We start from the raw sequence: 12,974 nt of genomic DNA, 5'->3' as shown, positions 1-12,974 counted from the left end.
TTATTCTATTCTATTCCATTCCCATTCCATTCTATTTTAAAAGGCTGCCCACTAAGTCATATATCCCATATTGCCTGAACGGTAATGGTAACCACTTCCATACTTCCTACAATACATTACGGACGCCCGCAATACATCAAGCGACCACAAATAAAAAATGAACCCAGGGAAGAGACTTCAAAATATTGCAGCAACAACTCTATTCAGCCAAGAAGACGAAAAAGCATCAAGCGACTACTCCTGACGACTCCGACTACGCCTGCGCGGAAATGGAAGCCTTACAAGGTGAGTCCCCGTTCTTGGCGACTCCGCGTTGCGCAGGCGCACTAGGCTGTTTCCTTTACGGCAGCCACTCCCCCTGCCTCCCCCTCACGGAACAATCATGGCGTCCGGATTTGAAAGCGAGCGGGTCTTAGCGGCGCGTAAGGAAGACAGGCGTCGCCAGCGCGAGGCGCTGCTGCAGCAGGTGACCCACCGGCTCGGCTTTGCGCACCGCGTCCGGGGCCGCTTTGCTTCCTCGAGGGAGAGTCGCGCGTTTCTGAGCTTTAAAACAAACTCTAGGATTGGGACTCGCCTTCCCTGCTCTCTTTCTCTCTCTCTCTCGCTCTCTCTCTTTTAGGACATGACCGAGCCTTTCCGTCTAGCCCCCCTCGGCTCTCGGCTTGGAGACGTCGCCATAAAAAAATAAAAATAAAATAAACCCTTCGTTTTGAAGGACTGCGCCTTATGCCGGATGGGTCACCCGATGTAATATCTGGGCTGCTTTATCTCGTTTCCCGGAAATTATGGGAAATGTGGTTTGATCAATGAAGCCCTCTCTAGTATTGCTCCTAGAGAGATGCTCCCATGGATTGTAGTCACTGGCGGTTTAGGAATCCAGGGTGGGTGGGGGGCGCTGAGAAACCCCCTAGGGAATGCCCATTTAATAATGTAGACCCCCCACTTCTACCCAATGGCTCTGAGTGGTCCCCAAAGTAAAGTGATTGATGTAGAAAAGATGTGGAGACTCTAGAAAGAGTGCAGAGAAGAGCAACAAAGATGATTAGGGGACTGGAGACTAAAACATATGAAGAATGGTTGCGGGAACTGGGTATGTCTAATTTAATGAAAAGAAGGGCTAGGGGAGACATGATAGCAGTCTTCCAATATCTCAGTGGTTGCCACAAAGAAGAGGCAATCAATCCAAAGCACCTGTGGGTAGAATAAGAAGCAATGGATGGAAACTAATCAAGGAGAGAAGCAACTTAGAACTGAGAAGAAATTTCTTGACACTTAGAACAATTAATCAGTGGAACAGCTTGCCTCCAGAAGTTGTGAATGCCCCAACACTGGAAGTCTTTAAGAAGATGTTGGACAACTATTTGTCTGAAGTGGTGTAGGGTTTCCTGCCTAAACGGGGTTAGACTAGAAGACCTCCAAGAGCCCTTCCAACTCTCCTATTGTATTATTGTAAAGTATAAATCCACTGTTGTTTGATTCTCGGGCATCTTCATAAGGAAGTATTTTTGCATCTGTGAATAGAATGGAATAGAATAGGGATATAAGGAATAGGAATTGAATTTTTTATTGGCCAAGTGTGATTGGACACACAAGGAATTTGTCTTTGGTGCATATTCTCTCAGTATAAATAAAAATAAAATAGAATACTTTCATCAAGAATCATAAGCTACAACACTTAGTGATAGTCATAGGTTACTAATAAGCAGTCAAATTATACTAGGAAACAAATAAAATAATATAAATTTTAAAGATACAAGCAACATGGTTATATTCATAAGTGAAAAGAGATAGGTACTAGGAAGGAAGAGAAGAAGAATAGTAATACAGTCTTAGTAGATAATTTGACAGTGTTGTGGGGATTAGTTGTTTAGCTGAGTGATGGCATTGGGGGAAAACTGTCCTTGTGTCTAGTTGTTCTGGTGTGCAGTGCCCTAGAGCATCATTTTGAGGGTAGAAGTTGAAACAATGTATGTCCAGGATATACAGAATACCTGTACAGACTTATTTACAACTAAAATCTTTCACTGGATTGTTGTGATGTCTTAGGAAATGAGAGAATTATGCAATGTAGTCTTGTACAAAGTCCCCTTTAAACTGCAGGCAAAATATTAATACATTATTAAATCCTTCTGAGTGGGGGTATCATGCTGAGGTCCTTGATGCTCTCTGAGCTTGGTTTTGCTTTCTGCAGATGTTTCATTACCCATACTAGGAGTCCTAGTGGACAGTTGCTTAAATATGAATCAGTAGTATGGAGTGGCAGCCAAAAAAGTCAACGGAATCCTAAGTTGCGTTAATCAAGGGACAGAATCAAGATCATATGAGGTACTAGTACTTCTTTATAAAGCCTTGGTACTATCACACTTAGAATACTGCATCCAGTTTTGGCCACCATATTATAAAAAATATGTAGTAACCCTGGAAAGAGTGCAGAAAAGAGCAATGAAGATTATCGGGGCTGGAGATTAAAACATATGAACGGTTGCAAGAATTGGGTTTGTCTAGTCTACTGAAAAGGAGTAGGAGCGGCATGATAGCAGTGTTCCAATATTTGAGGGGCTGCCACAAAGAAGATGGGGGTCAACCTTTTTTCTAAAACACTAGAAGGCAAGGCAAGAAACAATGGATGGAAACTAATCCAGGAGAGAAGCAACCTAGAACTATGGAGAAATTTCCTACCAGTGAGAATGATTCACCAGTGGAATGGCTTGCCTTCAGGAGTTGTGGGTGCTCCATCCCTGAAGGCTTTTAAGGACAGCCACTTGTTTGCTAGAGGGTCTCCTGTTTGAGCAGAAGGTTGGATTAGAAGACCTCCAAGATCCTTCCAAGTCTGTTATTCTGTTATTCAGTGTATTAATGTTACCTAGTTTGGGTAATGAAACATCTGCAAGGAAACAAGCTTAGGGATTACCAAGAACCCATCATTTCAATTCTGAGCTACAAATATTTTCCTTTATTGATTATCATAGTATCATGTTTTCCTTTTTGTACTCCTGGTCTTTTTATTCCATAGTTCATTTTAAATTGTATGTAAGACAAAACAGTAGTATGGGCTGAGAAGTTTCCACAGGGAGCAAAGGGAATCAAATACAAGTCCACCCTCTGCCTTAGATGGTTATTAATGCCTTATCCCAAGGAGGGAGTTATAAGGCCTTGAGTTCTTGAACAAAAGGTAGGGTAAAATATTATCAATCAGTAAATCATTTCCTTTTTTTACTCCTTGGTGGTCAGAAAGAAGTCCCTTCTGATATACATGTAGATATGTGTTATTTGCAAGTCAAGTGGTGCCATCCTGCAACATATTTATTCACAAGGTATAAGATTCTTGGTAAGATTGAAAATTAGGGGAGCCAGAACCTGTGTTTTAAACTCCACAGCTTTGGTTTGCAAGAATCATGTCAAGTTATTTTTTTTAAAAAAAACCTGGACTTTATAAGAAACTACATTAGAATTATCCCACGAATATTGTTTAACCTAAGAATCAGTTTGAGGGTTTGTTAAAAACTAAAAAGACTGCACTCATGGAAACTTGAGAATAATTAATTCAGGCAGTCAGAGGATATAATCCTTTCATTTTTGGCAAAATATTATTTATGCAAAGAAATGGTTTTTTTGTGTGTTGGTTTCCCATCCCATAGTGTGGGAAAAGTTTTACAAATTAGAAACATTTTGGGGGAGTTTTATGGCTCCTATCCTTATATTTGGGGATGTGAAACTAGTGGTTTTATTTATTGTAGACCACTCCAATCCCAAAGGATTCTGGCAGTTCACAAAAGTCAGAAATAGTATAAAAATAAAGATTCCAAACCCAAGTAAGATTACAGGCAATGAACTCAAGGCTAAAAGTATGATGGAAAAATCTATTTTTTAGAATCTTGTGGAAAGCAAGGATGGAGACAATTATGCTCCATACTTGTGTGTTTGATAACATGGAGGCACTAACAGCTGAGAAAGCCTGCGGTATCAGTCTTTAATGCATACATCTCTCTATATGTGAATCAATAGCACAGAACTTCCATTATCCCAAGATTGCTGATAAAGACTTAGCAGTTCTACCCTTTGAAGGTGATAATGTGGTGCTGGAGAAAATTGTTGATGGTATCTTGAAGGATCAATAATTCAATATATGAGGGAAGACCAGACAGTATGTACTAATAAAGCTAAATTTTAAATAATGTTGATATGTAATGAGGAAGGTAGGCTGTTTGGAGATCATACTGATACTTGAAGAAACCAAAGAATAGAAAAAAGGGTGTCAGAAGACAAAACAGCTTAGTAGTATTTCTGATATGAGTTTGAGATTATAACAACTTGAAGTAATTATGGACAGAAAATCCTTGCAAACCATTATTTGATCACAAAGAATCAAATGATTCTTGAACATGGTGTCAAAATTATTGCTAAATGATTAGCAGACCTGAAACTTAATTTATTATACAGGAATATGGCTACATTGAAAGAAAACTTGGAATTCTGCTTTATTAGATAAGGGCCCCCAGTAATTATTTTCATATGTGTTATGAAAATGCTGTAAGGCTGAAATATTAGAGATTTATATAAAACAAAAACTTTGAATACCTCAGAAAAAGCTGATGTGCTGTGAAAGAAAGCAAGAGTATTACAGTAATGTGGCCTTCTAAACTAATAATAAAAATTAGAATAAATGATGGCTAATAAAGTCTGTAGCCTACATTTTCCTCTCCTATTCAGAATACAGTAAGTAGGCGAAATGAGTTTGAATCTTTATAGAAATGGAAATACGATTTAATAGGAATAATAGGTACTTAGTAGGATAGGTTCCATATTGGAGCTGAGATGGGAAAACCATTATTATTCATATATTCAGTTGAGCTGCCTTGCGAAAACATCTCCCAATCCTGCTTCAAGTTACCTGGTCATCTATGGATATATGAGATGAATTAGAAAGAGAGGTGGTTGGAGAAGCTGGAAGGGAATTTGACAGATCAATTTAATTGTTTTTTCAGGGGATGAAAAGTTTTGACAGTTGTTTTTTCTATTTTTATATGAAAATCCCATTCATGTACCTCAAATGGGTTAACATTTGGGATGGTTCACTGACAAGGGCGAACGACAAAACCACGCCCGACTAAACCGCGGTGACAAAACCGCGTGTTCTAAAGCGCTCCGACGAATGAGCGCTAAATCGCGCCGACAACAGCGCGGCGTCAGAAGCGCGCTGTAAAACTAAACCTAACCCTAAACCTAAACCTAACCCTAAACGTAACGCTAACCCTAACCCTAACCCTAAACTTAACCCTAAACCTAACCCTAAACCTAACCCTAAACCTAACTCTAACCCTAACCCTAACCCTAAACCTATCCCTAACCCTAACCCTAAACCTAAACCTAACCCTTACCTTAAGTTAAATCGGCTTTCTGTCTCCGCGCTGTTGTCTCCGTGCTGTTGTCGGCACGTTGATGACATCACAGTTTTAGCGATGTGGTTTAGTCGGGCACGGATTTGTCGTTCGCCTTTTTGTCGGGTCACGATTTGGGATAGAAGTAGAAATAAAGATAGGAATTAATTTATTTACAGTTTCTGCAAGCAGAAGGGATTTCTCCATTTTTGGCTGGTAGAAGAATTTAGGACGTGGTTGCAGTACAGGACTAGCTCCTTCTTTTTGCCCATCCTACCCAGAGAAACTATCACACCCCGCCTGTGGCTGCTTCTCTTTTCTACCTCCTCTGATCCTTTTCTGCATTCTTTCTTCCAGCCTAAGCATTCTAAGCAGTTGTCTGTAAAGTAACAAGAACCAAGCTTCATTTGATGGAGGCTTAACTCATATCATAGGTGCTAATCCACAGTGAACTCCTCTTGATTTCTTGTAAGCCTATTCTAATGTATAATTGTAAGCATATATTCTTGTGTTTCTAAATGATTCGGCTTATGTTAGTATGATAATGCTAGGTGTATGTAAAGATATTGTTTCAATACTCCGTAATGAATAACATGGACGAATAATTCTTAATAGGGTAGGCAAAGCTATTAATATATCTTAGAAGAACAAGGTTCTATCAACGGAACTAGAACTGGAGATGTTGGAAGCACTCAGCAGTGGCAATAAATTAATTGATTGGAAAAAAAATACACTAAGGCTGCTTGATATAGATGGTTCATTAGAAAGAGCTATATAATGATGTGCTATGACTAGAAATGTGATTGGTGCTTTCCAACAGTTGTTTAAATGGGAGTAAATTAAGAAAAAACATCAAAGGTATATATTTTTCTTATTCCGAGATGAATAGACCCCGAGGAAAGTTTATAAGAGATAACACAGTATATATGTTAGATATGGCAGTGATGGTGAAACTTTTCGGCACCGATTGCTGAAAAGGGTGCATGCCAGGGTGGGTTTCTGCCAGTTCTAACCTCTTCTATAGAAGAGGTTCCACAAATCTACAGTGCTGTTTAGAACCAGTTCCAACTCCCTCCGCCCATCCTCACATCATCAAAATGAAAAGCGAGAGGAGGAATTCTGGGAGTTGAAGTCCACAAGTCTTGAAGCTGTCAAGTTTGAACACCCCTGGTTTTTTTTTCTAAAGGCTTAGGGGTGCAAGAGTCTTGTAACTTGACAGCTTTAAGACTTGTGTGCTTCAAATGCCAGAGTTTCTGAGCCAACATTTTGGTTGCTAAGCAAGAGCGTTGTTAAGTGAGTTTCACCATATTTTACAAGTTGGCCATGCCCACTGTCACATGGCTGGCAAGACACTCCCACAAAGCAGGCAACACCTATAGAAAAGGTTCTAAAAAAAATTTGAAACCCACCACTGGTGCATGCGCATGCTTATCTCGGCCACAACTCAGAAGAGAAGCTGCCCAGGGGGCATGTACTCGCTGGAAAATGAACTTCCAGTTTTTAGCACACGTAGGCCATTCCAGTTGGGGGAGAAGGTCTAACTCTCCACAAAATACGCCCCAGTAGGAAACTCGGGCCATAGTTTGTGGGACTATTCCCCATAGTAAAGACCATCAACCCAGTCATGGTGTAGTTAAAATTGCTCCGACTGCTAGGGAAGATACATCTGGCATTCCATAATAGCTAGTCTTCTGGTTACTGGTTATTGGTGCACATGCCCACGCGACAATCAGCTGGCTGGTGCTCATGCTGGAAAACTGAAGACCAACTCTTCCAGTTTCCGGCTCTGCCGCACACACAAAGGCCAGCTGATCGTCGCACACGCATGCCCGCCAGAAACCCAGAAGGGGAATGGGCGATGCCACGTGTGCTAGGTGACATGGCTCTGTGTGCCACTTCGGGCACACGTTCCGTAGGCTTGCCATCAAGGCTCTATGGTAAGATGGCAATCAATAAATTTTATAAATAAATTATAAATAACTGTACTTCTAAAATGCCAGTTTTCTCCAACCTGTTATCCTTCACATACCAATTTTCAATCTGCTATTCTTCAAACTTCAAGTTGTCTTAGCTATCTGTTGATGTGATAGGGAATAATGTCAGTTGTGACTCTAAAATATTGGAAGAGGGACACACATTTGGACAAAACTGATCTTTGCCTTATAGTGGATTTGTATGTAGTTGAGTAAATCTTTATTACTTGTGTTCCAATCAATAGATATATATTTACTATACTTTGGAATCAAGAAGCAATTATCTAACACGTACCAGAAATGATGTAAGTCGCTTCAAATTAACCCTAAATCAGTCCAGATGTAACCTCAAGATAATTGCTGGCATTGCCTGATAAATTTATTCTTGAAGGTTAAAATGGAAAGGTAAATGAAAAAGGTTTTACTCTAGTCTGGTTGTTTCTATATAGCTAATGAAATGTTGAAGTTTCTTTTCTTTGGAAACATGAACCAAATCCTGGTGAAAGAATAATGTTGGATGGATAAACTGGGTAGCTCAGAGTTGCATGGATGCTATTCTTTCATGGACTGTTATCATTTGTCATTAGCTAATCGAGCAAGTGTTGTCTGAACAGGACCATACCAATTTTAGCTAATATTTTAAAGTTAATATTAAGTAGATGTTAGTATTATGTACATGTAAACAATAATATATAAAATATGTTCTTAGTGGTTTATTAGCTTTTTTGCAGTTAATATTTTTTCAAAATAGTTTTTATTAAACATTTTAATCTTTAAAAACAGAAAAAACGACAACAAAAATGCAGTAAAAAAACAAGACACGCGTAACAATATAAAGTAGTTTTACAGCCTTCTGTATCGGCTTACATATTTAGCTTTTATAGTTCTCTATTCTACATTGCCTTTCTAGCGGTTTTAACATCTGTAATCGTATAATAACAGTTGTATTCACAGTTGTAACAAAAATTTGTTCGTATCACCATTATATTTACATTATGGTCAATAGTTTTAAGTTTGATAGTAATTAGTAACTTTGGTTAATTTTTTTCAATACTAGTTTAGAAAAAGCTTCTGTTTTGTCTTCTGTTTTCTACAGTTAATAAATTACATAGATCAACAGCAAAGAACTCTAAAATAATTCACGTCCTACTCAAGGTGGTTCTTTGAGCTGGATGTTTGTGTATCTTCTTATTAAATTCGAATATGTATTCAAAAATTAATGAGCACAAACCTTCATTTGCACAAGATAGCATTAAATGAAAACAAGGCTATTAAGAAAACATAATCCTATTATATGTAATACGTTTATGGTTGTAGTTATTGTAATAGGATGTATTCATTTGCTCTATTTGTTAATTGTAAGCCTAGCTTGTGTTGCAAAAGATAAGGGAAGTTTATTCATGGTTGAAAACTCATTAATTCTTCCAGCGTTAGATATTTCAGTACCGTATATACTCGAGTATAGGTCGATCCGAATATAAGCCGAGGCACCTAATTTTACCACAAAAAACTGGAAAAGTTATTGACTCGAGTATAAGCCTAGGGTGGGAAATGCAGCAGCTACCGGTAAATTTCAAAAATAAAAATAGATACCAATAATGTTTTTGAATATTTATTTCAAAGAAAAACAGTAAACTAGCTCTGTAAGTGGAAAAGAGGGTCAATAAAAACAATATGGTATCAACAATAACTTTAAAAGTACAAAAACCTTAGCTCATTCAGCAACCAAGCTAAAACACGAGTTAAAATCCTTCAAAACTCATAGGCTCATAATATACATTCTACCAGTGTCCTGCCTGTGCCCATTGAATATACAGCCTGTCCTGTGTCCATTAATTACAGCCTGCCATTGCCCATTGAATAACATATACAGCCTGCCTGTGCCCATTAAATATACAGTAGCCATTGTAAAAATTTGCTCTGGATAACAAATTATTATCACACAATACCGGTGTATTCAATGAAATACTTCACTCACCTCATCTCCATGCAGTTTAAATTCATCTCCCTGGAACACTAAGTTCTCTTTTTATTTGCTAAACTGTTGGACTCCTACAGTAGCATGCAGCTTCATTTTCAGACTTTGCTCTATTGAATGATGCCAAATAAAACTTAAAAAAGAGGAGATTTCTGCAAAGTCCAAATGTATGCATGTACAACATACCTGTGTTAAAAATTCTTCTCTGACACACACACACACACACACACACACACACACACACACACACACTTATTTCTTGGTTATCCCAAAGGGCCACAAAAGCATCCCATTGCCACTGTTGCTTTCAGCATGTTACATTCCACCATGGATATCTTTAAAGAAAGAATTTGAAACTAATAAAGGATGTGCTGTCCAATTTCTTAAATGAATTATATTTGGTGTAAATAAAATGAACCCTGAAACAATTACGTTGGCCATTGATGTGTTTGACCCTTCCCTTGGGCTCAGCTTGGTCATCTCCTACAGCTATCAGTCTTTTGCATACGTGGATACCAAAAGAACAGTTTACAGATAATCCTTATTTAGTGAACATAACTGGGACTAGTATCTTGGTCATTAAATGGTTGTTAAATGAAACTGTGACTGGGCTGAGGATCCTATTCAGTTTTCCTTTGCTTTACAGGTCTTTTTCACCATCATTATAGCTGCAAACAAAACAATCACTAAACAAGGCAGCAGATACAAGGGGGTAATTCAGTCCACCTCATCCCTTTGTAAAACACCCCCCACCCCCAGCCGCTCTGTGAAACACCCCCCACCCCCAGCCGCTCCTCAGCCCCACCCGTTCCCAGACACCTGATGAGTCAGCACTACTTTCCCAGATGGGGACAGCGCACCCAACGCTTAGGTAGTCCGAGAAGAAGCGGGGAAGGGCCCCACTTCTTCTTCTTTCCACCCCACCTCCGCAGAAGGAAAACTCAAAGCATCACGGCGATCCCGGGAAAAAGAGGCGAGCCGGGGAGCGGCGGCATTTCTCTCTCCCTCTCCCTCTCTTTGCCGCGACCTGCTGCCGGCGGGCAACAAGGACGGCCACCCACGCCGCAGATCCACGTCCAGCAGGGAGGAGGAGGAGGGAAACCCACCCACCTGTCAGCCACGGGAGAAAGGAAGTCGGCGAGCGGAGGAAAAGACGGGGGAAAAGGAAGCTCGGCGGGTGAAATGCGGTCCCCGCCAGGATCTCACCTCGCCCTCTTAGCCTCCCCACCCTTGACACACATGCACGCACACGCACCCTCCGCCTAGCCCGCCAGAACATTCCCGGGTGGGAACAGCCGGGGGTGGGGGGAAGAGAGAGAGAGAGAGACGCGATCGCGTTCCCGGCAGTCCAGAGCAGGAGGCGCTTTTTTCCAAAAATAAACACCGTGGATCATCTATCTCAGTGTTTCTCCACCTTGGAGACTTGAAAGTGTGTGGACTTCAACTCCCAGAATTCTGGGAGTTGAAGTCCACATATTTTCAAGTCTTCAAGGTGGAGAAACACTGATCTATCTAATTAATATAATTAGTTATAATTAGTTGGGAGGGAAAAGCGCTTGGTGCAAAGAAGGACTTTCTTTCAACCAGCGGAACCCCCTGGCGCAATCGGGCTGCGATTGGCGGCCGTCCTTGCTACAATCCGCGCCGAGCTCTGATGAGGGGGAAATTAGATTCCGGCTGATGCGGCAGGGGCTGCGCTGGTGGGGACGGGTGGAGGGGATGGGACTTGGAGTCCTACCATCTTGGCGAGTGGGGAGTCTCATCCCACCCCGCCCCGCCCGTCCCCGCCAGCGCAGCCAGGCTGCGATCGGCGGCCGTCCTTGCTACAATCCGCGCCGCCCGCCTCATCAATGGGGTAAAGTCCTTACGTCCAGCTCTGATGCGGGCGTAAGGAAAGTCCTCTCTTTCCCCCTCATCAGAACACAAGCCCGGGAAGCGAGTGGAAGTTCTCTGCGCGACTGAAACGGAAGCCACGGCAGGAGAGTGAGGCTGCTGCCGGCCATTTCACCTCGCGCAGAGAACTTCCACTGGGTCCCGAAATGGAGGAGAAAAAGGGGCGCCCCTTTTTCTCCTCCATTTGGGCAAATTTTTCACTGACTCGAGTATAAGCCGAGGCAGCTTTTTTCAGCCCAAAAAGTGGGCTGAAAAACTCGGCCTATACTCGAGTATATACGGTATGTAGCTTCAAATGGGTTAAATGGCTCATTCCTAAATCTGTTTTGGATTACAGCTTTATCAGATGATTTGGGTAGCATTGAAGCATGCAGGTAGAATAAGAATTGTATATTATCGGTTTGTGTTTATTTTGTGATGTCCGATTTTTACCATTCCACCAGTAGGAGCTAATGAAATTAAATATAAGTAGCGCTGTTTATTCATAATTCTATTAGCCTTAATCTCACATATCTGTTGTTGACTAAAAAGAGAGCAGATCATGGTATCTGAAACAAAATGTTTGTGAACTTTGGGAGCTGGTGGCTTTTTGGGGTGTGTTATCTACTTTATGCAAAATGGCAGACAATCTGGAGTTTCATTATTTTCTGTTGCTAGGCAGGAATGAAAACTATGAATAATGTATAGAGACATGCATGGTCAGAATATCACAATTCGAGTTAAGGATGTCTATCATCAGCCAAAGTCTTACAATCACATAACATATACTGTATTTGTTTGGTTATTTTGGTAGGATAGAAAACAACTATTTAAATTTTTAAGTTGAAACCATCATCATATCTAATAAATGGAAGAGTATAGTGGGCCAAACATTGAAGGACATTGCTAAATGGATGTCTTGCTACTATACTTATCCCTCAGTGCTGACTGCCAGAGGGAATTATGGAAAACTTATTTAGAACAGGGTCTCTGTCCTTATGAAGAGAAGTATAGAAATACGTGAAAATGAGAGTGACAAGACTTATTTGTGTTCTGCTCACTGATTTGTGGCAGTCATCAAAATAGAAACTAGTTTAGGAGAACTGCAAATTCTGGGACATTTTTTGAAAAATAGTAGTGGCACCTGAGGGGATGTCAGAGGTGCATCTGTGGAGCTATCATTCCTTCTGTGACACAACTAATATTTATTTCATTTTGATTGTTATATTCATTTTATAGAAAATAGTGCCATTTATTTATTGATATATATGTAATTTTTTAATTAAGGATTTTAATGGTAAAATCCAATACAAACTAAACTTAGTGGTTTAAGGCAAGAAAGAGAATAGAAAGGAATAAAAAGTGTAACAAAAGAGAAGAAAAGGTAAGAATGTAATAAAAAAGAAATGTATAAAGTGACTTCCAAATTTATCACCTTTAAACAGAGTGAGTGTAAACTCTTCACCCCTTTTAAGATTACAAATGTTTATTTCTTCAACCCATATCCTCTCTGTTATCCATAAATAAATCCATAAAACATATTTTCCATTGGCAGTCAGAAAGTTCAAAAGGGCTTCCAGAATTAACCTAACTTGTTTTATCTTTGATCAAATAAACCAACTTTATATTTCTTTTACTATTAATAGTCTTAAGAGGTAGTTCATGCAAATATTGTCATAGGGTTTGATTTTTCTTTGTTTTTTCTTATTCCCATTGCCAGAATTCTCCAAGGCTTTAACAATCCAATAGGAAAATCCAATAGCAAAAGTGATT

The 12,974-nt window shown here is 40.0% G+C and overlaps 1 protein-coding gene across 1 annotated transcript in view; it reads left to right on the top strand.

The window, feature by feature from the left end:
* The first annotated feature begins 355 nt into the window (after positions 1–355).
* The window catches only part of CWF19L2 (CWF19 like cell cycle control factor 2), a 93,168-nt gene continuing 80,549 nt past the window's right edge, over positions 356–12,974 (top strand). The window contains exon 1 of the mRNA XM_032219876.1: positions 356–466. Coding sequence (XP_032075767.1) covers positions 383–466 — 84 coding nt within the window. The 5' untranslated portion in view covers positions 356–382. The remainder of the gene's footprint in view (positions 467–12,974) is intronic.

Source organism: Thamnophis elegans, chromosome 6 (genome assembly GCF_009769535.1).
Source record: "Thamnophis elegans isolate rThaEle1 chromosome 6, rThaEle1.pri, whole genome shotgun sequence".
NCBI classification, from domain to species: Eukaryota; Metazoa; Chordata; class Lepidosauria; order Squamata; family Colubridae; genus Thamnophis; species Thamnophis elegans.
This window is presented reverse-complemented; position numbering and strand designations above follow the sequence as displayed.